We start from the raw sequence: 21,769 nt of genomic DNA, 5'->3' as shown, positions 1-21,769 counted from the left end.
GGCATTTAACGACCCGAGCCGCCTTTAGGTTGAAAGTGAATCTAGGAGAATTCATAGGGAGAAGTTGCTCTATTAACAAGAGCTGTCGAACACGGATTCCTCCAACAGGAAACGTGTGCGCTGGGTGGGGTGGGGGTGGGGGAAAGGATCCCAACAGGAAGTTCCGCCTACTTGCCCAAGCTCTTCCTGTTTGGTAACTAAGGACGAGAGACGGTTGCCAGCGCTCTGGCTGCAACTTTGCTGATTCCTCAGCTGCACTCGGGTATCATCCACCAGAGGAGAAGGCGGTTTTTTGTTTTTTTTTCTGCTGTTTATCTCGAGTTCCCCATCCATTTGCCATGAGTAGGGAGTTCCTGGCGGAGCTGCATTGGGAGGATGGGTTTGCCCTCCCTGTGGCAAACGCAGGGAACAAAATGCTGGAAGATCAGGTAAAGACTTGAAGGAAGAAAGAGGATTGTTGAAGGTGTTTGCTGGTTGGCAGCGTCAACCCAGCCCTTTTATTTTTGTCCTTAGCTAATCTCATCCTTTATTCTGGTTTTTGCTCCCCTGGACCACGTTCTTCCTCTCACCTTGCTCCTTTGGGTAATTGTTCAGCGTTTTAAATTTTTACTGAAACAGTAGTTGCTATTCAGAGTTATAAAACCTGGATCCTTATTCCCTTCTCACGTATTCCACTTACTCACTTCTAGACTCCTGGTCTGGAGAGGAGAGGCTTCCATGCCTGCTTTAGCTTTTCTTGAAATTAAGCACTATTTGGAAGGGGGATTTTGGAGGTTTGCATAGCAACACTTATTTGCATATGTTCGCAAGCAAAACATGTTCAAGTTGATATTCTTTGTGAGTTTCTTCCTGTGATGTTTAAAGCTGAATGGTATGTTTTTAAGGACATTCTAACAAGAGCGTAAAGTGTGCAGTTTAGAATTTTCCGAGTGAGGATCAAGTTGTCACAGACTGATATAAAATATTTTGTGTTGTAAAGACAAACTTACATCAACTACAATTCATAGCACTTGGATCTTTTGAGCTCCCACAAAAACTGACCATTCGGTTTGGGTTACAACACTGTAACGCTTTTCAAGTCTGCGTCTCCAAACTTGTCCAACATACCTTGTACACCAGTTCCAAAGTGTTCTGAACCACATAGTTATAGGCGTAGTCATAGCAATGACCCTATTTCTTAGTACCAACTTTCTGTGTTAACTTTCTATTATTGTTGAAAAATGCCTGAGAATAACTGAAAGACAGTAAAGGCTTCTTTGGCTCGTGGTTTCAGAGATTTCAGTTCATAGTTAGCTCCATTGCTGTAAGAACTGTGGTGAGACAAAAACATCATGGCAGAGGATGTGGTGGAGGAAAGTTGCTCACCCGTGGAGGCCAGGAAGAAGAGGAGAGAGAAAGGGATCAGCGTCCCAATATACCCCTCAAAGGTACATGCTCAGTGACCTACTTCTAACAAAGCCTCACCTCCTAATAGCTATTCAGCTATGAATTCATCAATGGATTCATCAGTTGATGAGGTAGCATCCCCATGATCCAATCATCTAGGCCCCATTTCTGAACATTGCTGCATTGAGGGGGGTCAAGCCTTTAACACAAACTTTCGGGGAACATTTTAGATACAAACAATGACACCTATTTTTAGAAAACAACGTTTAACAGGACTGGTCTGTGTTCAGATCCATGGAAAATACCAAAATCTTACGTAGATAAAATATATAGATAGCCTTGCATACTTTCATTATTAAGTCACAAAAGTAATTAATAACTCATCTTGATACATTAAAGTTATGGTGAAGTGAATAAAAGGGGGATTTAAATCTCAAAATTGAAATAAACGAAATAGCTAATATAAGAAATATGTATATAAAATCTATGACAAATATGTAATAATTCTAAAAGCTAATATTTAATATTCATGAGCTTAATAAAATATAGGACATAAACGAATACATTAGTATTTTCCCTAGATAAAAATTTTAGTATTTTATTGCACATTTCAGTGGACTTTGTTGTACAGAGGTACCATAACTTTGGAGATGTTTGATTATGAAGAAGTATGTTTTTCCTTTGTTGAGTTTTTATACTGCTTGGAAGCGTGGCATCTTCCAATGGTTTTGAGAAACTGTTTTGCAATTTTTCAAATTTTCATTTTGCTTGTTTAATATTGTTGCTGTTTTGTTGTTACTAGAGGTTCTCATTCAAGGACTATATATATTTTTTGGGGGGGGTACTGGGGATCGAACTCAGGCCATTGCACTTGTGAGGCAGGCAGGAGAACCACTGAGCCAAATCCCCAGCTCAGGGACAAACTATACTAAGACATAGATTCTAAGCACACAAGAGCACTTCTGTTCAGCTTAAACTACGTGTATGAATTTGGAAAAGAAGCTGAGGGAGGAGAAATCATACCTGGTATATAGCTGCTACTAAAACGTGTGGCTTCTGCCCCTTCCCCTCCCTCCACTCCCACCACTCCCTCCTTTTCTATCTCTTTCTGCCTTGCTAGCATGCGCTTGTTCATGTGAGAACCTTGTGGTTTAGTTATGGAAAAGAATCTCATTTTTGCCCTGTAAAAATATAATACTCCTGTATGAAAAAAATGCATTTTAGAAATGGATCCCGCTATCGCTGCAATTCTAAGAGTGATTTCTGTTTTGTGTTACTTTCCCATAGTATTCTTCAAATGACAACACTGTTTTGCCTTTAAAATATAGATCTTAGAAGTTCCCATGGAGATTTAGAGAAGCAAAATTTTATGATGGAATTTTTGTGTCCTTCTCAAACTCATATGGTGAAGTCCTAATCCCCAGTGTGATAGTTTTGGAGGTAGGGACTTTGGGAGGTAATGAGGTCATGGGACTGGAACCCTTATAAATGAGTTTAGTGCCTGTAATAGAAGAGATAACAGACAAATGATCTTTTTCTCTGTCATGAAGGCATCTGTGTGTATACTAAGAAGCCAGGCTTCCTCAGAAACCAGGGTTGTGGACACTTTGATCTTAGAATTCTCAGCCCTCAAAATTGTGATGAATAAATTTCTGTTGTTTAAGCCACCAAATCTGTTTTTTTATTTTTGTTTTTGTTTTTGTTTTTTTGGTTTTTTGAGACAGGGTCTCACTATGTAGTTCAGACTGCTCTGGAACTCACTGTGTAGCCCAGGCTGGTCTCGAACTCACAGACATCCTCCTGCCTCAGCCTCCCCAGTGCTGGGATTACAGGTGTGTGCCACCACACCCGGCTTAATCTATAGTACTTTTGTTATAGTATCACTAACAGACTGTGACAAGACAAACATTTAATTTTTAAAAAAATTTAAAATGTGGTAAAACTTAATAGGACTTTGATCACAGCATTTATTATTTACAGTTATCAAAGCTGCAGAATGAAAAATCAAACTTGCAAGAGCAGCTACATGACTATGAGGATCGAATTAATGCTATGAATTCTCACTTCAAAAATGTTAAGCAAGAATTCTCATTTACACAGGTATGGTAATATTGAAATTTATGTTGATTATACCCATGTAGGCATGGGCTGTTTCACGGTCAGTTTATATCTGTGATTTTATGTTAGAGATATAGAAGGCTAGCATAATCCAACTTGAACATAACCTTCAGTGTGAAAGTAGATACAAAAAGGTTTGAGGAACAAATTACTTCTACCAATTTTTAGCAGAAATTAATTCAAATTAAAGGGGAAATTAACCAAACAATCTCATGTAATAGCAGCAGATTTATATAAGAAGGGTACAACAATGGCAGTGAGAAATGATAGCTATAAGTAGAAACAGAGCTTAGATAATGTGGAATAGATCTGTACTCCTTTTCAATTTTTCAGCCCACTCCACCCTGCATACTGCAGTAGCCTTTATGGCTTCAAAGTTTTTTTAGTATAGTTCAAGAAGTGAAATTTTAATGATAATCAGGAGATTAAAAAGTTAAATTATGTTGTAGACTGTTTAAGATAACTTGGAAATGCATTTTAGAAACGTCAACACAAATGTAATTAAATTAAAACTTGGAGTAGTGAAATAAGTTTCTGTTTTAAGAATAATTTATTGAGGTGTAGAGATTCATTCCCTGATGATGCCCAGAAAACCAGGTAACTTGACAAATCAGCATTGGGCTTCCTTGTCAATTAAAAAAAAAATGTTCATCTACTTTTCTGAGAAAAATTGGTAATTCTTTAAAATGAATAAAGCCATGTTTCTAAAAACAATTTATAACTCTATGTAGGTATTTTTAATAGTTTGCACATCTTACTAGGAAACTGCATATTTAATAAACATTTGAAATAATACTGATGTAAGCAGTACTCTTCGATCCTGATTTGTTTGCATAATTGATAAATTATTTGGAGCAACAATTTTCCTGAAGTTATTAAACTAGTGATTTGGAGAAGTGAGAGATAGGATCACTGTCGGTATATCTTATTACCATCAAACTTGAATAAACAAACCTGGATTAAATAGAGACAAAAGGTGATAAACTTCCTATAACAATAGCAGTGTTAGTACTACTAGTGGTATAAAATTAATAGCGAGAGTATTAACTGAGGCATTACAACATCATTAGTCAAGAAAAATTTTTATGAGATTAAAAAAAAACAAAGTACAGTCGTATACTAATATGCTTTAAGAAACATTTACCACCATCAGTTTTAAAATATTTTAAAATTATCTGTTAATTATAATATGTGATCAATAATATAAACATTCCTTTTTTCAATTATTTTTAATTGATTATTTCTTACTTATAAATAATGTGTTATAGTTTTTAGGCCTCACCACATAAGCTATGGTTTTCTTCAGTTTTCCTAAATGAACATAGTATCTGAAGACTGTTGATGATATTTCCTCTGGGCAGTCTGAGGCTTGACACTCTTATTTATCACTAGTGAGCAATGTTAACCACACCATAATCACAGCCTAACGTTATGGTTTCATCATAGTGGAGATAATAGTTCTTAATCTAAGCATTGGAGGGAACTTCTTTTTGCCTAATAGATTATTATAAATATTTTATAATAGTAGAATTTTAAAACTACTACCATTGTGTGTATTACTCTGCAGTCTCTTTTCAAAGCAAAGGAGAATGAGATTGAAAGTGAAGAACATTTTAAGGCCATTGCTGAAAGAGAATTGGGACGAGTAAAGAGTGAAATACAACGACTAGAAAATGAGATAATTTCCATACGAGAACAGAAAACTGACAAGGAAGTATGTGCTGAAATGTTACTTAAAGTTTATACTACTGTACCTCTCTCTCAATAGATGAGCATTGATTTTATTTTTTGTATAGGAAAGGTAGTCCTTAGTTTCTTGACATTGATTTGAATTGGTTGGAAAATGAAGTGATGTGGAGTTGTGATTTGAATGCAATAACAATAAAATACTACATTTCCCCCCATTATTCATTTATCACTTACGGAGACTTGCTATATTTAAAGTATCATGTTGGCCACCTGTTATAAAATACGAGGCCCACTTGACATGTAAGTGTTATATTTTAACCATCAACATCAATTCTAGTGTGAATTTCATTTAAAATTTCTACCTTCTATTTTAATTTTTAGGCTTTGTGACTCTAATATTAAACTACCTTCACCTATTTCTCATTCTTCCGTTTTCAGTTACTTGATTTGGGAGCTCTTCTCTTTACATATGCATGTATACAGAAATACACATATGTATGTGTATACATTTTCACATACTTATTTTACAATAATGCAATGTAATATTTATATGTGCAGTTAAATTACATATCTATTAATTTATATTTGTTTATATATTGTTCTCACTTTTATGAATCTAGATTCAGCAAATGGCCAAATTTACGAATATTTTTGTTTTTTTTACTAGTATAAAATTAGAAGTGCTTTCAAAGTTTCTATACTTGAAACCCCTTTGGGAGAACAAATATTAGAAATGGGGCTGAGAGAAAGGAATGTATCGTGTGGCTCTTTGTTAGCATATTAAGACTATTATTCTTATATGCAATCTTAGTGTATTTGGGGTGGCTTTGCTGGAATAACAGAGAATGTCTTAAAAGTCTAAAGCCTTTGTTTTTCTTTTCTACTGGGGATTGAACTCGGGCCCTTGTGCTTGCGAGGCAGGTGGCAGTCTAAAACCTTTTTAAATAAAACTTTGGTTAACTTCTGTTCTCAACTTTGTACACTCAAATGTTCTCTATTTTACAATTAAAGAATTAAAATACAAGGATGGTAGTTATATGATTTAAAATGGTGTATTATAAACATCTGGCAGTTAGGGACAGGATTTCTTCTGAATATTTTCTGTAGTCTTTAATATATATTTTGTTATAGTCTGTATAGTAAATAATATTTTGCAATTTCCCCTTTCTCTCACATTCCTGGGAAATTAGAATGGCATATTTAAAGCTACTCAAAAGTTGGATGGTTTGAAATGTCAAATGAACTGGGACCAGCAAGCACTGGAGGCCTGGCTAGAAGAATCAGCTCATAAAGATAGTGATGCCCTCACTCTTCAGAAATACGCTCAGCAAGATGATAATAAAATTAGGGTGAGAAATGATGTTTTAACTGATATCTGGATTTAGAAGGTTTATTTTTTATTTTTTTAAATTTTGAGATAGCATCTCACCAAGTTGCCCAGGCTGGCCTTGAACTTGTAATCTTCCTGCCTCAGCCTCCCAAGTAGCTTGGATTAAAGGTGTGCAGCACCTTACACTAGAACTGTTTATTGATATTTTAGCTATTTTGTCTAAACTATACTTTGAGTGTTACATACAATGTTTTCTGATTTGAGACTGTACTACTATTGAGTGATATTATTATAACCATTCCTTAAGACGCACTTCTATCTGGTGATACTAACATAGTATTTTGAAGCCTGCTATTTTCTGGGAGATTTAATACCAAAAGTATTTTTTTAGGTATTTCCAAATGGCATATTACAATTTAACATTTTTTCTAATTTCCTTTAGAAAATATTAAAATCATTTTAGAAGCAATTAAATATTCATGAAGTTATGTGAAAACAGATTACAGTTGTTTTAGATATCAAATAAATACATATGTGTAATAATACTGTTATGATATCTAGCAACTTTTAATATTTTGTATGTAACCACGTCATAGGCACTGACCCTGAAGTTAGAAAGACTGACCTTGGAATGTAATCAAAAGAGAAAAGTTCTTGACAACGAACTTACAGAGACTTTAACTGCCCAGGTTGGTTCTTGAAGATTTTTATTTTTTAATTACAAGTTGATGTTTGCAAAAGCACTTAAAGTCTTAGAAATGTTGTCTGTGCTCTGTTTGACAGTTAGAATTGGATAAATCAGCACAAGATTTTCATAAGATTCATAAAGAAAGACAAGAACTCATTGAACAGTGGGAGAGCACAATAGAACAGATGCAGAAGAGGGATCGAGACATAGATGGCTGTGCCTTGGTAAAGTAGTTTGGTCCTTGTAATGTTCAGATATATTTGCTTCTTTTGTGTCTAATTCATTGTTCCAAGTGCAAATCACACTGATATCTGAAAATCACTTTTATAACAGACTTTAATAGTTTTGGTAAATATTTTTCAGAGCTGACTCTATATCCATTTAGAAAAGTGATTTTGTGAAGATTATTTGCTTATAGTCAAAGACTGGATCCTGCCATCTATTAATTGTGAAACAATTACTGCCATAAAACCAATGCCCTGCCTTACACATGGTTGTCCATAATGCCTGGGATTTAATATGTTTGATACTTGGTGGTAAATTGTAGGTGTAAAAGAGCCTTGGTAAATAACCAACAAATAAGGGTGGAGATTCAGTCAAGAAACCTAGGTGGCCAAAAAAGTTTTACCATTGAAGGTGGGCCACCAGTGATGTAAAAAGTCAGAAGAGGAGGAACATAGTACACTGGTGATATGGACCTACTGTTATCACTTTTTACTTTTAGAGGTAATTCAGCCGAACATTTTTGGGAAATCATTAAGTAATGAAATATTGTGAGTAAAAGTGGAAAGATTAGGAGGGGTTGGGATGAAGAGTTTGAAGAGGAAAGAAAGTGGGTGAGGAGATATATTAAATTCTTCTGAATTTATTCCATGAAAAGGCAACCAGCTCAGGACACAGGGATATTAGCATTCTAGCAGTTAGATATGGCTTACTTGTGATTACTTTATTTTCAGTTTCCATAAGAAATCATTATTTTACTGATGAGACAGTCAGTGCTTCCCTAGGAGAAATGAGGAATAACCAATTTTACTAAGAGGTCCCCTTAATTCTTTTTTTCCCCTCATCGAGTTTGTTGGTACATTTTAGGTATACAGTACAGTTCCATTCATCATTGAGATCTTGTACCTTTACATGACAGGTCTTGGTTCTCATTTTTTCCCCTCACCCCTGCCCTCCCTTCACCCCCTCCTCCCCTCCCTATTTACAAACACTTTATTTCCATTTTTTCATTTTCTTATATATTTTTCTTTTCCCTTATTTCCTTTCCCCTACCTTTCCCACTTCTTCTACACCTTTAGCCCATTTCTTCCTATTTCACATTGTCAATTATACCATTAAGATCTTATGTACAATTATAGTTTTTCACACCAAAGAAACTATTTGGTATTTACACGTGTCCCCTTAAATTCTTAATGCTGATAGTGATATCTGTTTTTTAATTGCTTTCAATATCAAGTCTGGCTTCTTATATGTAAATTAAAAGTACCAGCATTTTCTCTGTGTTAATCAAATATATCAGACCCAAGATTATAGATACATGATTAGCGTTTTCATACAGTCTCATAAATGATTGATTTGGCCTGTTGATTTGACAGAACACACAGGTAATAGCTGTCTGGACCCATTCATAGTGCTTTTTATTTACAGGTTGATACCTGATTGTGTCATCAGAGACAAGGAGGGGAGCTCAGAATTGGTTTCTTTGGGTGATGGGTGACTTCTAAGTGTTTAACAACTGCTTCCTGAGAACAAAACAAAATAAAACAATACCTACTCCCTATTTAAGCATTTTTATGATGCAACTACTTCTGTACCAATGTGAGTCCATTGAATGCAGAGTTGAGAAGAGATGTGCAAATCAGTTCTTGTGAGTGAAGGGTAGCTGGTCCATACCTCTAGAACATTTAGTCTGTATAGCAAAGATAAAATTGCTGTACCATCTTAGGGTTTCTTGCTAGGTCTGACAAAAAATAGATTAACAGAAGAAAGCATGCAAATTTTATTTACATGTCCAAGGAACTCTCAAGGAAACTGAAAAGTTCAAGAAATAAGTGACTATTAGCGCTTATATGTAAGTTTGAACAAAGAGTGACAATTGTGGAAAAGTAGGAAGATAGGAGGTAGTTTAAGAAGGTTTATTTGTACAGATTTCTGCTGGTCAGGATCTCTACTTGTCTCTGGTAATAAGGTTTTTATTCCTCTTGACACTGGGAGGATACCTGTCACATCTCTTGTTTTCTTTTGTGACCCCCCCCCCAACCCCGCACAAGGTCTGAGTGCCTTTCTTGGGACCTCCTACCTCAAAATGGTCAATATGTGGAAGTGACATATTTTGAGATGTTATATTTTGATTCTGTACAAGTGAAATGGAACTCTTTTGTCCCTCTTGGTCCAGAATAATGCCTGTCTTCTTAGTGGCTTCTTGGAAAGTCTGGCCATATGATCCTGAAATCGGCTTCTTAAATGAAACAATATTTAGGGAGGGAAAATATTTTTTCTGCTATGGTCTTATTCCAGTGTAGAAATGTTGGGATATTACTTGTAAGCATTACCTATATGATAACTTAGGCATGAATAATACTTCTAAGAAATATAGATGTGATAGTAGGTTTTAAAGCATTGGCTCTAGTGGTAGAGAAATCAGTATAATGCAAGAAACTTTAGAATGGTCTTTTGAAATATTTAAAGCTAAAAAGTTCTGACATGCTTTTTGGTTGAATGAGTACAATAAATAAATGTATTGCTACAATTGTCATATAGGCTTGTTATAGAGAACATATAGGAATACTACATTAAAATTTAAAAATGTCTCTAACAAATATATTACATCTCAGATATGCATCCATTGTGTCGGCAGATATGTACAGAATTACACAGAGCATTTCAGAAACTAATTGATTTAAGAACTCATCTTCCTCCCCCATCTTCTAGGATTAGTTGTTTGGTAAGATCCCTTTTGGGAAAACTTAGAAGAAATACATTTTAGGGTAATTTTCCCAATAACTTATCAAGTCTGTTGCCACCATATTACTTATAAAAGTCTTATTTGGTCTTTTTGTTCCCCAGCATTAGTCTTCTCATTTCACATGGCTTAAAAGTTGACCACGGCATTTGAATTTCTTCACAAATTTACCTTAAATTCTACCTTTCCAGTCTCATGCCTTTCATCTGTATTCTACTCTTTCTTAGTACTCCATGCCCTTCTCGCACCTGCACTTTAGCCACGCTGAAGTACTGATGCGTTTCTACTTATTTTTGTAGGCCTGACTCAAAGGATGCCTCCTAGGTAGTCTCTTCTGGACCACTCTTGGGTGAAATTCATCATCTCTTTGTTCCCATGGTACTTTCCCAATATTCCATTGCATATTCCACTTATTGGTCCTTAAGAGAAGCAAAAAGCTGAAATGAAGATATGTTTAATGAAACCAATGGCTAAAATGTTACTTTTGAAAGATGAAAAATATCGATTTATAAAATATTTGGAAACTTTCATTGAAGCTCAAGTTTCTATATGAAAAAAAATGTTTAGTGCTGTTAATTTTTTTAGATGTTACACTTTATATATATAGGTCCACTGATTTTTCTCATATCTTTATCAAAGTTCCAGATAGCTACAAGAAAGTATAGAGACCTTTAACAGTATGAATTTTAAAATATTAGTATGTAGCATATTAACATTTTATTTTTACTCATATGAAATCTCTTTAAAAAGTGTTCTCTTAATGTTAAATAAGCACTGAATAATGAAAAAGTAAAAATTGAATTCCTTTTCATTTTAGTTTGTTTATATTAAACAAATATGTAAATTTGTTTTGGTTCCAGGCATTAACAAGGATAAAACAGGAAATAAGAAAAAAAGAAAGTTTGGTTAAAGAAAAGGTCAAGTTTTTGGAAAATGAGATTGGGAATAATTCAGAGTATGAGAAAAGAATTTCTGCTGCTGACCGTGAAGTTTTAAAATATAGGACGGCATATCAAAATCATGAAGCCGGTAGAAGTCAGCTGAAGGATGAGGTAGGTCAACTAAAAACACTAGTTTGTACGTTTCATGACAAATTACTATGAAAATAGAATAAAGCCTTTCGTTTCATTAACAAATTACCTTCCATTTGTTTGTTTGTTTGTTTTTGGTACCGGGGATCGGATGGAACTCAGGACCTTGCACTTGCGAGAAAGGCACAGTGCCACTGAACTAAATTCCCGGGCCCAGGTTCTCTTTTTAAAATTTCATCATTTATGCCAGGGATCTAGCATAATATTTTATTAGTACATATTAGTATTACAGAATAATAAAGTGGTGTACTGGTAAATGCACATAATGTATTTTGATTATTTTCATCCCTATTATTCCCTCTCCCCCCCTTGATCTCCTTTTTATCTGTAGAAGTCTAGATGGTATCTCCCTCATTGTCTCCCTCTGTCTCTGTGATGCTATCCTTCTCTTTTACATGGCTCATGTAAGATGAAACATGATATTTAACTTTTTGAGTCTTATTTTGCTTGGCACAATGGTTTCCAGTTCCATCTGTTTTCCTGCAAATGACACAATGTCATTATTTTTTAATGGATGAATAATGTTCTCTTGTACATAGATACCATATTTTATCCATTCATCTGTTTACTGCTATCTAGGCTGCTTCTATAGCTTAGCTATTGTGAAATGTGCAGTATTAAACATGAATATGCCTGTGTCACCATGGCATGATGTGTTTAATTCTTTTGGCCACACACTAAGGAGTGGTATAGCTGGTTCAAATGGTGTTTTTATTTTTAGTTTCTTGGGGATTTTTCATACTACTCCCCTGATGGTTGTACTAGTTTCCACTCCCACCAACAGTGTAGAATCGTTCTGGTTCCTCATTCCTCTCCAGTACCTGTTGCTTTTTGTTTTTGTGATGACAGCCATTCTGCCTGAGGTGAGATGGAATTTCAGTATTGTTTTAGCCCTTTGTACTTCTTTTGAGATGTGTCTGTTCAATGCATTTGCCCAATTATTGATTGGCTTATCTTGGTGTTTTTTTTTTTTTTGAGTTAATATTTTTCAGCTTTTTTTCCCCTCATTGAGTTTATTGGTACATTTTAGGTATACAGTACAGTTACATTCATTATTGGGATCTGGTACCTTTACATGACAGGTCTTGGTTCTCATTTTTTCCCCTAATCTCTGCCCTCCCTTCACCCCCTCCTCCCCTCCCCTTCTTGAGTTCTTTATATATTTTAGACATTTATCCTGTATCAGAAGAGTAGCTAGCAGAATAATATTCCATTGAATGGATATACCTCACTGTTCTTTCATTGGTTGATATATACTTGAACTGTTTAGACTTTCTAAAGCTATTGTGACTAATATGGCTAAGAACATGCGTGTATAAATTTGTGTGGAAGGGGATTATTAATTTTGTAAATCAAAAAATTATTTCACTAGTTATGTTTGCAGTATATAGTGAAATATTCACTGTGTGGAGTTGGTACATGTATATCACACATACTGATTTTTTTATGTCCCCTCTCCTTGATCCCCATGTTTTAGGCCCTTTCTTATTTATAAAAGATCTCTCTCCCTGTTTCCTATGACCTATCTTGTAAATATTTTTGCACAGTGTACTTTGAGATAGTTATTCTTAACTTTCTTCAATAGATTGTAAAGTTTCTTTTGTTTTTTATTGTAGCTTTGAGGGATAATGGACAAGTAAAAATTGTATATATTTATGGTGCAAACTATGTTTTGACAGATATGTGAAATATTACTATGATCATGTCAATTCTTATATTCATCGCACATGTAATGCATTTTTGTGGTGAGAATATGTAAGATCTATTGTCTTAGCAAATTGCAAGTATATAGTAGATTGTTAACCATGCTATACTTCAGATTTTAAGAACTTATTCATCTTGTAACTGAAGATTTGTATCCTTTGACCAATATCTAACTCCTGGTAATCATCATTCTTTAACCTGGTATTGTGTATCCAACTTATTTTTTACGTTCCACTTTTAAATGAGATTATACTCTGTTTGTCCTTCTCTGCCTGGCCTATTTCATTTAGCATAATGCCTCGGGTTTTGTCTGTACTATTGCAAATGGGATAATTCCTTGTTTACGTAAGGCTAAATAATATTCATGTGTGTGTGTGTGTGTATAAAATAACATCACTTTTTTTTTTTTTTTTTTGGTACCGGGGATTGAACCTCGGGTCTTTGTGCTTGCAAGGCAGGCCACCGAACCGGTGAGCTAAATCCCCGGCCCATAACATCACTTTTTTATCTATTCATCTGTTTATGAACACTTAGGTTGTTTCCATATCTTGGCTATTATGAATAGTGTGCAAAGAACATGGGAGTCTAGATATCTCTTTAACATACTGATTTTATTTCCTTTTCATATATACTCAGAAGTAGGAATCCTGGATTATATGTTGGTTCCAGTTTTAGTTTTTCAAGGAACTTATGTTTTTCATAATAGCTGTAACATGTTACATTTCAACCAAAAGTGTGAAAGCATTCCCGTCATTGCTGGCACTTATTTTTTTGACTTTTTGATAACAGCCATCTTAGCAGTGACGGTGTAATATCGCACAACAGTTTGACTTGCATTTTCCTGATGGTTAGTGATGTTGAACATCTTTTCATATACCTATTGGCCATTTAATATCTTTTAAAAAAATGTTCAGGCCCATTTTTAAATTGTGTCATCATTGTTACTGCTGTTATTAATATTGAGTTGTATGAGTTCCTTGTGTATCTTGGAGATTAATCACTTAACGGGCAGATAATTTGCAAATATTTTCTCCCATTCTGCATGTTGTCTTTTCATTGTGACTTTTCCTTTTGCTGAGCATAAACTTTAGTTGGACAGTCCTGCTTGTTTATGTTTTTATGGCATATCCAAAAAATTATTGTGGACACCAGTGTCAAGGACCTTTTCCCATATGTTTTCTTCCAGGAGTTTTATAGTATCAAATCTTACATTTAAGACCTTTGGTCCATTTTGAATTATTTTTATATATGGAGAAAGAGAAAGGCCCTATATTATTATTCTGCATGTGTGTGTTCATCATTCCCCAAAGCCATTTATGGGAGAGTCTACCCTTTTCATTGTGATTTCTTGGTATCTTTGTTGACAATTGTAACTGTATATGTGTGCATTTATTTCTAATTTCTGTTTTCTGTTCTATCTCTAGTCAATGTGACTTTTATTATGCTAGTTGAATATTATTTTGGTTGCTGTATTACTTTCTAATATAGTTTGAAGTCAGGAAGTATGATTACTCCAGCTTCGTTTTTCCTGCTCAAGATTTCTTTAGCTATTTGAAATCTTTTTAGGTTTCAAATAAATTTTAGCATTGTTTTTTTCTGCCTCTGTGAAGCATGACATTGGAATTTTGGTAGGGATTATGTTGAGTCTATAGAGAAATTTAGATGGTATGGACATTTTGGCAGTATAATTTCTTCCAATCCATGAAATAGAATATCTTTCCCTTTATTTGTATATTATATAATTTCTTTCATCAACATTTTATAGTTTTCCATGTATAGATCTTTTACTTACTTGATTTAATTTGTAAGTTTTTTATTCTTTTCATGCTATTGCAAATAGATTTTTAATTTTTTTCAGAAAATTCATTGTTAGTGTATAGAAATGAACTGTTTTTTGTACGTTGATTTTGTGTCTTACAATTTTATTAGATTTAGTAGTTCTAATATCTTTGGTTGGAGTGCAAGTTTTTCCAATGTTATGAATGAGAAAATTCATGCCTTGGATTTGTTTTAATAATTTTGATTAACTATAAAATATGTGTCATTAGGAGGATGTGTATAGTTAGAAGGATTATGAGTTAGAATCTCTTGAGATTTTTCCAAATCCAGCTAAACTTCTTATGATTATCATAAACAATTCATATATGCACATCAGTTTATCTTGAATCTTGTGATGTCTTCTTCCTGAGCAAGTCTCAGAATATTGGACATTTCTGCATTTACTTTTTATATAGGTAGCTATTTATAGTTTTTTCATATTACAAAACAAGGCCGTTTAAAGCTTGATATGAGAATAAATAACAAGATCTGTAAATATATATTAATACACAAAGAGTTACTGTTTCTGAGTGTCATATATGTTAAAACAAAGTGGGCAGACAGAAATTCTCAGAAATGAAACTATAATATATACAGTAACTTTGTAATTTTTGTTTGTTAACTAATAAATAGCTGGATTCTTTAAAAGCCACTGTGAATAGAACTTCCAGTGATTTAGAAGCTTTGAGGAAAAATATTTCCAAAATAAAGAAGGACAGTTATGAAGAAAGACAAAGGTAAGAAAAAAAATCTACTTAAATGATTTTATTACCTCTAGAAAAGTCATTATAATACTTAAGATTATATTTTGTTAAATAATTGCAATATTACAGCTATTGCATTATTAAGGTTAAAAATTTCCTGGCTTTTTTTTAATCACAGAAACTCAAGATAAATACTTTTATAGTTTTTTTGGATGTATGGTGGTAATAAAAAAGGTTTATAGCAAAAGAAAACTTCTAATTATATAAAGACATCAGGATGAACTCTTGTTTACATTAAATACTTTCTAGGCATGATGTCTATTTTTCCTCTATCTTTTCTGTATCTAGGTTACAAAAAATTAAAAATCATAATCAGGTCATTAGAAAAAAATTAAATCAGATAAGTGAGAAAACCATGTCTGCGGAAGAGAAGGCCACCAATTTGGAAGATATGCTAAGAGAAGAGGAAAAAGGTCTAAAGGTAAAGTTTACATTTAATTTTAAAAACTTACAGCAAACTTACCAGGAGTGAATTAGACTCTTGAAAGCCTAATTAATTAGATTCTTCCTAATCAGAGGACGAGAAAAAATTTTAAGAGGTTCCTTTGTATTTTTAGCATTTAGCTTTAATGTCTTCAAGGGAGCCTTTTCACTGTGCCCTAGATTCTATTTCTTTCCAATACCTACTGTGTCTATGTCCCTGCTATTCATATTTCTATTGGGGCATTGCATATATATCTTGAAAACTGTCCTTGTTTTATAACTGCTTTCCACCTGATTATCATTTTATTTTAGTTTAGTTTATGATTAAATTCTCTTGTTGTGGAAGGCTGAGGTAGGAGAATCACAAGTTCTAGCCCGGCCTGGTGATCTCGGTGATTTAGTGAGATCGTGTCTCAAAACTAAGACAAAAAAAGAGGCTGTGGGTGTGTAGCTCAATGTGAAGGCCCTGGGTTCAATCCGCAATACTACCAACCCTCATTATCTGTGTTTCATCATCTGTTGTGTCTTTAACCCCTTACAATCTGGCATCATGTCTTGGCAAATGGACTCTGAAGTGTGTTTTAAGGGTGTACTTTATTAACTATCCTGGCAGCCTGTTCTACTCCAATCTCTGGTGTAGTGGTAGCATGAAAGCAAATTTTTGATAAAGTAGAAAAGTCTGGTTCACCATTTTCTCTTTGATAATTTCACAGTGACCTTTAAGTGTGACATATTATGGCAGGCACTACTTCTTGCTTTTACTCTATTTTAGGAGCCAGAGGAGGAAGAAGAAAGAATAATTTAAGATGTGAGCTAAGTAGCTGAACATTTTATGAGGCTTATATAAATGATGGCTCTATTTTTATTTAGACAGAATTATTCCCTCAGTATGCTGTAAAATCCCTGAGTAATTCTTGACATATGTGATTTCTGAATACAAATTGAACATTTTAAAAAATGTATTTTCTTCCCCTAAGAGCATGATTGTCTATGTCACATGAACTGGGACAATATTAGGACTTACTAGAAACTTGTACTAGAACTTTCTGGAAAGACTGTGAAATTCATATGAATTAGACTTTTTGATCAAAGAGAATAAAAAGAACTCTTACATTTTTGAAGAAATTAGCTAAGTGAGAAAAAAAGTACTGAGAGCTGGTATACTGCTGGTCCTGTGTGTAGCAGGGTCATGTCATCTTCTCATTGTTGCTGTTGTTTTTGTTCATTTGGAAAAACATGATGCCCCATCGTTTTTGGATAGATTCTTACTTATGACCACCCACTGATGGAAAACTGCCAGGCCCTCTTTTAGAAGGTCTTAAACGCAATGCCAGTTATTATATGAAAGATCATGCACTGAATCCCAGATATTTCTTGCTTTGTGAGATTTGAGTGGTCAATGGCACACTTCTTTTGTTTCATGTTGAGCTTTATTTGATGGAAAGGAGCAATATATTTATTTGGATATAAAAACAAGTTATTTTGACATTTAAAGATAACTGTCAGTTGATTGGAGCAATTAGAAATCTAGAATATTTTGGTCATGAAGCCTCTAGATCAAGATATACTCACCTCTTGGGGAGCACTGGGAATTGAGGATTGTCCCTCTTTTCCAGGGCTGCACATGGTACTGAGACCAACAGGACATAAAATGTGAGCGATGAGTATGCTGATAGGGCACTGGGCCCACCCCTACAGTTCACAAAAGCTAAGAATTAAATTTTCAGGAGTGGTGTAGTTGGCTGCTAACCATAGCTACATTTAAAAATCACATGATATAGGCTTACAATTTAATAAATTTTATCCAAAAGTAATAAAAATTCGACACTCATCAGTTCTAAGTTATTTAGTGTATTTGACTACTATCTATGCTCTTAATGTTATTTACCATCTCTTGTGTCTCTATGTTGGAAGCACCACATAATGCTCTTTTTTGTGTATCTCTTCTCAATTCTTCATTTAGCAGAATCAGGTTAGCATCCATAGTGGTATTGTTTATACCATTCAATTCATATCTTTTCCTACCTTTTCATCCATTGGAGAACTGATGGTTTAAAACCTGATCATCGCTTGATAGTACCCCCCAGAAGATGGAGGTTGGGTGATGTAATTTCTTCCCTGTTATACCTTCAATCTGCCAGGAAACTTTGTGAAGTTACGAGTTATTTGTCTCCAGTGGTCCTCTCCCCGCCCACCAGTCCTCTCTCCTGAGGAACCGATGGAGTTACCTAGTTCCGAGGCTAGGGAAATGTGGAATGGAATTAAGATGACAGGTCAAGGCGCGTGATACAGGAATGAAAACTATTAACCTAGTCTACTAGAATAGGCTGTAAGAAATGCTGAGAATTTGTAGAAAGGGGTTTATATTATCAAGGGCTAAAATGTTGGTGAGAAGGTCTCTTTTGTTTATGAGCTCTACAATTACAATATTCATATAAATAAAACATTTCAAAATATTCTAATTTCGTTAACAACTATAATTATTATTTTCATCAGGAAATAGAAGTTCAATTGAACATAGTTAAAGATGTGCTGTTCAAGAAAGTTCAGCAGTTACAGACTGAGACGATGAAAGAAAAAGCTCTTGTATCAGAAATTGAAGGAACCCATTCTACTCTGAAACATTTCAACAATCAGTTACATAAACTGGATTTTGAAACCTTAAAACAGCAAGAAATTATGTACAGTCAGGTAGGTGTTACTTGTGCAGATATCTCCATATGGATTTCTTATAGTTGTGATGGTCAAGATATCCAGCATCCTAAGAAAACAAAGATTTCTAAGCAGTCTTTGGAAATACAGACAGATGCTACGTGGGATATGGCTTTAGGTCTGCAGAAGGGCAGGGGAGACTTAAAAGCTATTGGTTTCCTCCATCATAAGTAAACAGGAAGAGGAAAGACAAGTCTATTAAAGGTCATTCATGTTTTAAATAAACCTGGGACATGTGGACCCAGAGTGAAACAAAAGAGGTTATGGGATATCCGTAACCTAGAAAAACTGATGTTGATTCTTACTTGTATAAACATAGGTACCCACCCCATCCCTACCTACTCCCAAGGCCAATAGAGTGCAACTATTTTTTTTTAGTTTTTAAAAATTTTGTATGTATGTATGTATTATATATATGTATACATAATTTTAATTTCCTCATCTGATATTGTCAGTTTCTTAAAAATGCATCACAGAGAAGTATGTGCACCCATGTTTATAGCGGCACAGTTTGTAATAGCTAAATCTTGGAAACAACCTATTTGCCCATCCGTTGGAAACTGGATAAAGAAGCTGTGGTTTTTCTATAAAATGGAATATTACTCAGCCATAAAGAGCGAGAGAATAGATTCATTCATAGGAAAATGGATACATATTGAAGATATACTCCTAAGTGAAATAAATAAGTCCCACATGTGTAAATACCAAATAGTTTCCCTGGTGTGAATATTCTGCAACAATGCATAAGATTCTAATAAGATTACTGACATTTAGAAATGGGAGGAAAGGAGCTAAAGGTGTAGGGAAGGTGTGATACGTAGGGGAAGAACAAAAAGGGAAAAGAAAAAAATGTGAGAGAATGAAAAGGTGAAAATAAAGTGTTTGTAGATGGGGAGGGGAGGAGGGGGTGAAGGGAGGGCGGAGGTAAGGGGAAAAAAATGAGAATCAAGACTTGCCATGTAAAGGTACATGATCCCAACAATGAATGTAACTGTACTGTATCCCTAAATGTACCAATAACCTCAATAAAAAAAATGCAAATGCTAAACTATAATTTTGAAAATAATTCACTACAAACCTTTTGTGGGTATTTGTGACTATCTTCTTTGCATTTAGAAAATGTCCCCTCAAAAATCCATGTCCATGTAAATGTAGCAGATTTACTAAGGTACTAATAGAGTGTGATAAACATCCACTGACTGGTTATATTTTCAGATTATTTCTGCCTCGTCATGCATCTTGATTGTTGAAGAATAATTTGTTGTTGCTCCCTTAGAGTAAGAATTTTATCTTGAATTACTGAAGGACAAAAATGACTTTCAAAAATAATGACACCCGGGTAAAAATTCAAGAAAATATTCACTACTTTTACATTTACAGATATGCTTTTAAATTGTTTGTATCTCCTTCCTGACGCCTTTTAAAAAACTACCACACAGGACTTTTACGTTCAACAAGTGGAACGAAGAATGTCACGGTTAAAGGGAGAAATTAATTCAGAAGAAAAACAGGCTCTGAAAGCAAAAATTGTTGAACTTAAGAAATCACTGGAAGAGAAAAAGTCTACATTTGACCTTTTGGAAACACAGATCAAGAAACTTCACGTAACTTAGCCAAAAGACTTTTTTATTTTTGTTTTCAGTATTGAGTTATTACCCATTCTCTTTTAAGTCGACATGGTCCAAAGACTACTTTTCTCAGGGTATCCTGTAATGACTTCTGGATGTAGCATTACTACTGACTAAGCATTTACTCTATGATAGCTACTGCATGAAGTGTCTCTGCTGTTTTATTTCATTTAAGATACTATTTATTACCCATTTTACAGATTAAGCAATTTGTCCAGTTACACAGCTAATACATGGAGAGGAAAGGTCGGGTTTGATCTCAGATCCACGTGACTTCAAAATACTCTTAAAGAGTACACTGTCTAGAACAGCTTCTATCCTACTAAATATCTTAATTGTCCATAAGTCAGAAGTCTCATCTGGAGAAATTTATTATTATTCCACAAATTGCTTAGAATATTTACAATGACTGTACTAGGAAAGGTGATAATACTCATCATCTTTAGGAATTTTACTATGTTTGTTGTAACGTAAAATTTTGTTGAAGTTTACCTGGGAGTACACTTTAGGGAGTGAGAACAGGGACCAGGACAGGTGAAAACCTGGGAGGACGTTACATGTTAGTTTTGGCGGGAAAGACTAGTGATGAGTGCCCTCTAGTGGTTGTAAGTAGAATTTTCCTGAAGCTTGGAAGGCTGCAGTTTAATGAAGCCACATCTTGATGCCAGATTTACTTCTCTTCTTACTCTCTGGCTGAAATCCTGATGCTTCAGAAAAATACAAGCAACGAGAAAGGCCGAGCAATGTGTGGGGTGGGGAGGGCCCGAGCGCGCATGGTATCTTGGAACTAGAAAGTCTTCATTTAGGAAGCAAGAGGGGAGTAAGAGTAGACATTATTCTGGGTTCTGAGTGGGAAAAGGGAAGCGATTTCATGTAAAACTAGAAACTGGTGCTGGTATGTCTGACTTATGTGTGCATCTGACGGAATTTGATTTTATCAAGTATTTTCTGTATAGAAATAGAATTATACAGTAGCAGCTGGCATTTACATGGCACTCTGGTGTGTCAAGCATTGTTGTGTATACTTTTTGACAATAATTTCTTTAGTTCTCAAGACAAATCAGGGAGGTGAGAACTGTGCTCATCTCCACTTTAGAGATGAGGAAACTGAGGAAGGGTAGATTGCCCATAAGTATCACGTGGCTAATATATAATTAAGGCCCCTTGCATCCAGAGTTTATACTGTCAACCTGGGTTCTCTGCTCTCTGTACTAATTTTGCCGTCTAGGACTTGAGTAGAATCGAACATTCCAGAAAGGGAATGGTGACGCTATAATGAAATAAAATGTATGGTCCTATATCATAATGGTGAGCACTTAAGAATTTAGGTTGGAGTGAAACTATATGTAGTCCCTAGAATTACTGAACTCAGACTAAACCTAAAACATCAATAGATGATAAAGTGAAAAAGTTTCTCTGTGAATATCCATGTATATTATATTAGAGCTTTAGC

The 21,769-nt window shown here is 34.6% G+C and overlaps 1 protein-coding gene across 3 annotated transcripts in view; it reads left to right on the top strand.

The window, feature by feature from the left end:
• Positions 1–218: 218 nt before the first annotated feature.
• The window catches only part of Ccdc39 (coiled-coil domain containing 39), a 37,913-nt gene continuing 16,362 nt past the window's right edge, over positions 219–21,769 (top strand). For all 3 annotated transcript variants that reach the window (XM_019206343.2, XM_019206344.2, XM_019206345.2), the window contains exons 1-11: positions 219–428; positions 3,367–3,486; positions 5,072–5,218; positions 6,384–6,542; positions 7,120–7,212; positions 7,307–7,435; positions 11,037–11,228; positions 15,423–15,526; positions 15,842–15,974; positions 18,473–18,667; positions 20,128–20,292. In XM_019206343.2, coding sequence (XP_019061888.1) covers positions 339–428; positions 3,367–3,486; positions 5,072–5,218; positions 6,384–6,542; positions 7,120–7,212; positions 7,307–7,435; positions 11,037–11,228; positions 15,423–15,526; positions 15,842–15,974; positions 18,473–18,667; positions 20,128–20,292 — 1,527 coding nt within the window. In that variant the 5' untranslated portion in view covers positions 219–338. The remainder of the gene's footprint in view (positions 429–3,366; positions 3,487–5,071; positions 5,219–6,383; positions 6,543–7,119; positions 7,213–7,306; positions 7,436–11,036; positions 11,229–15,422; positions 15,527–15,841; positions 15,975–18,472; positions 18,668–20,127; positions 20,293–21,769) is intronic.

This window comes from Fukomys damarensis, unplaced genomic scaffold (genome assembly GCF_012274545.1).
Source record: "Fukomys damarensis isolate Sample0158 unplaced genomic scaffold, DMR_v1.0_HiC HiC_scaffold_12, whole genome shotgun sequence".
NCBI lineage: Eukaryota > Metazoa > Chordata > Mammalia > Rodentia > Bathyergidae > Fukomys > Fukomys damarensis.
This window is presented reverse-complemented; position numbering and strand designations above follow the sequence as displayed.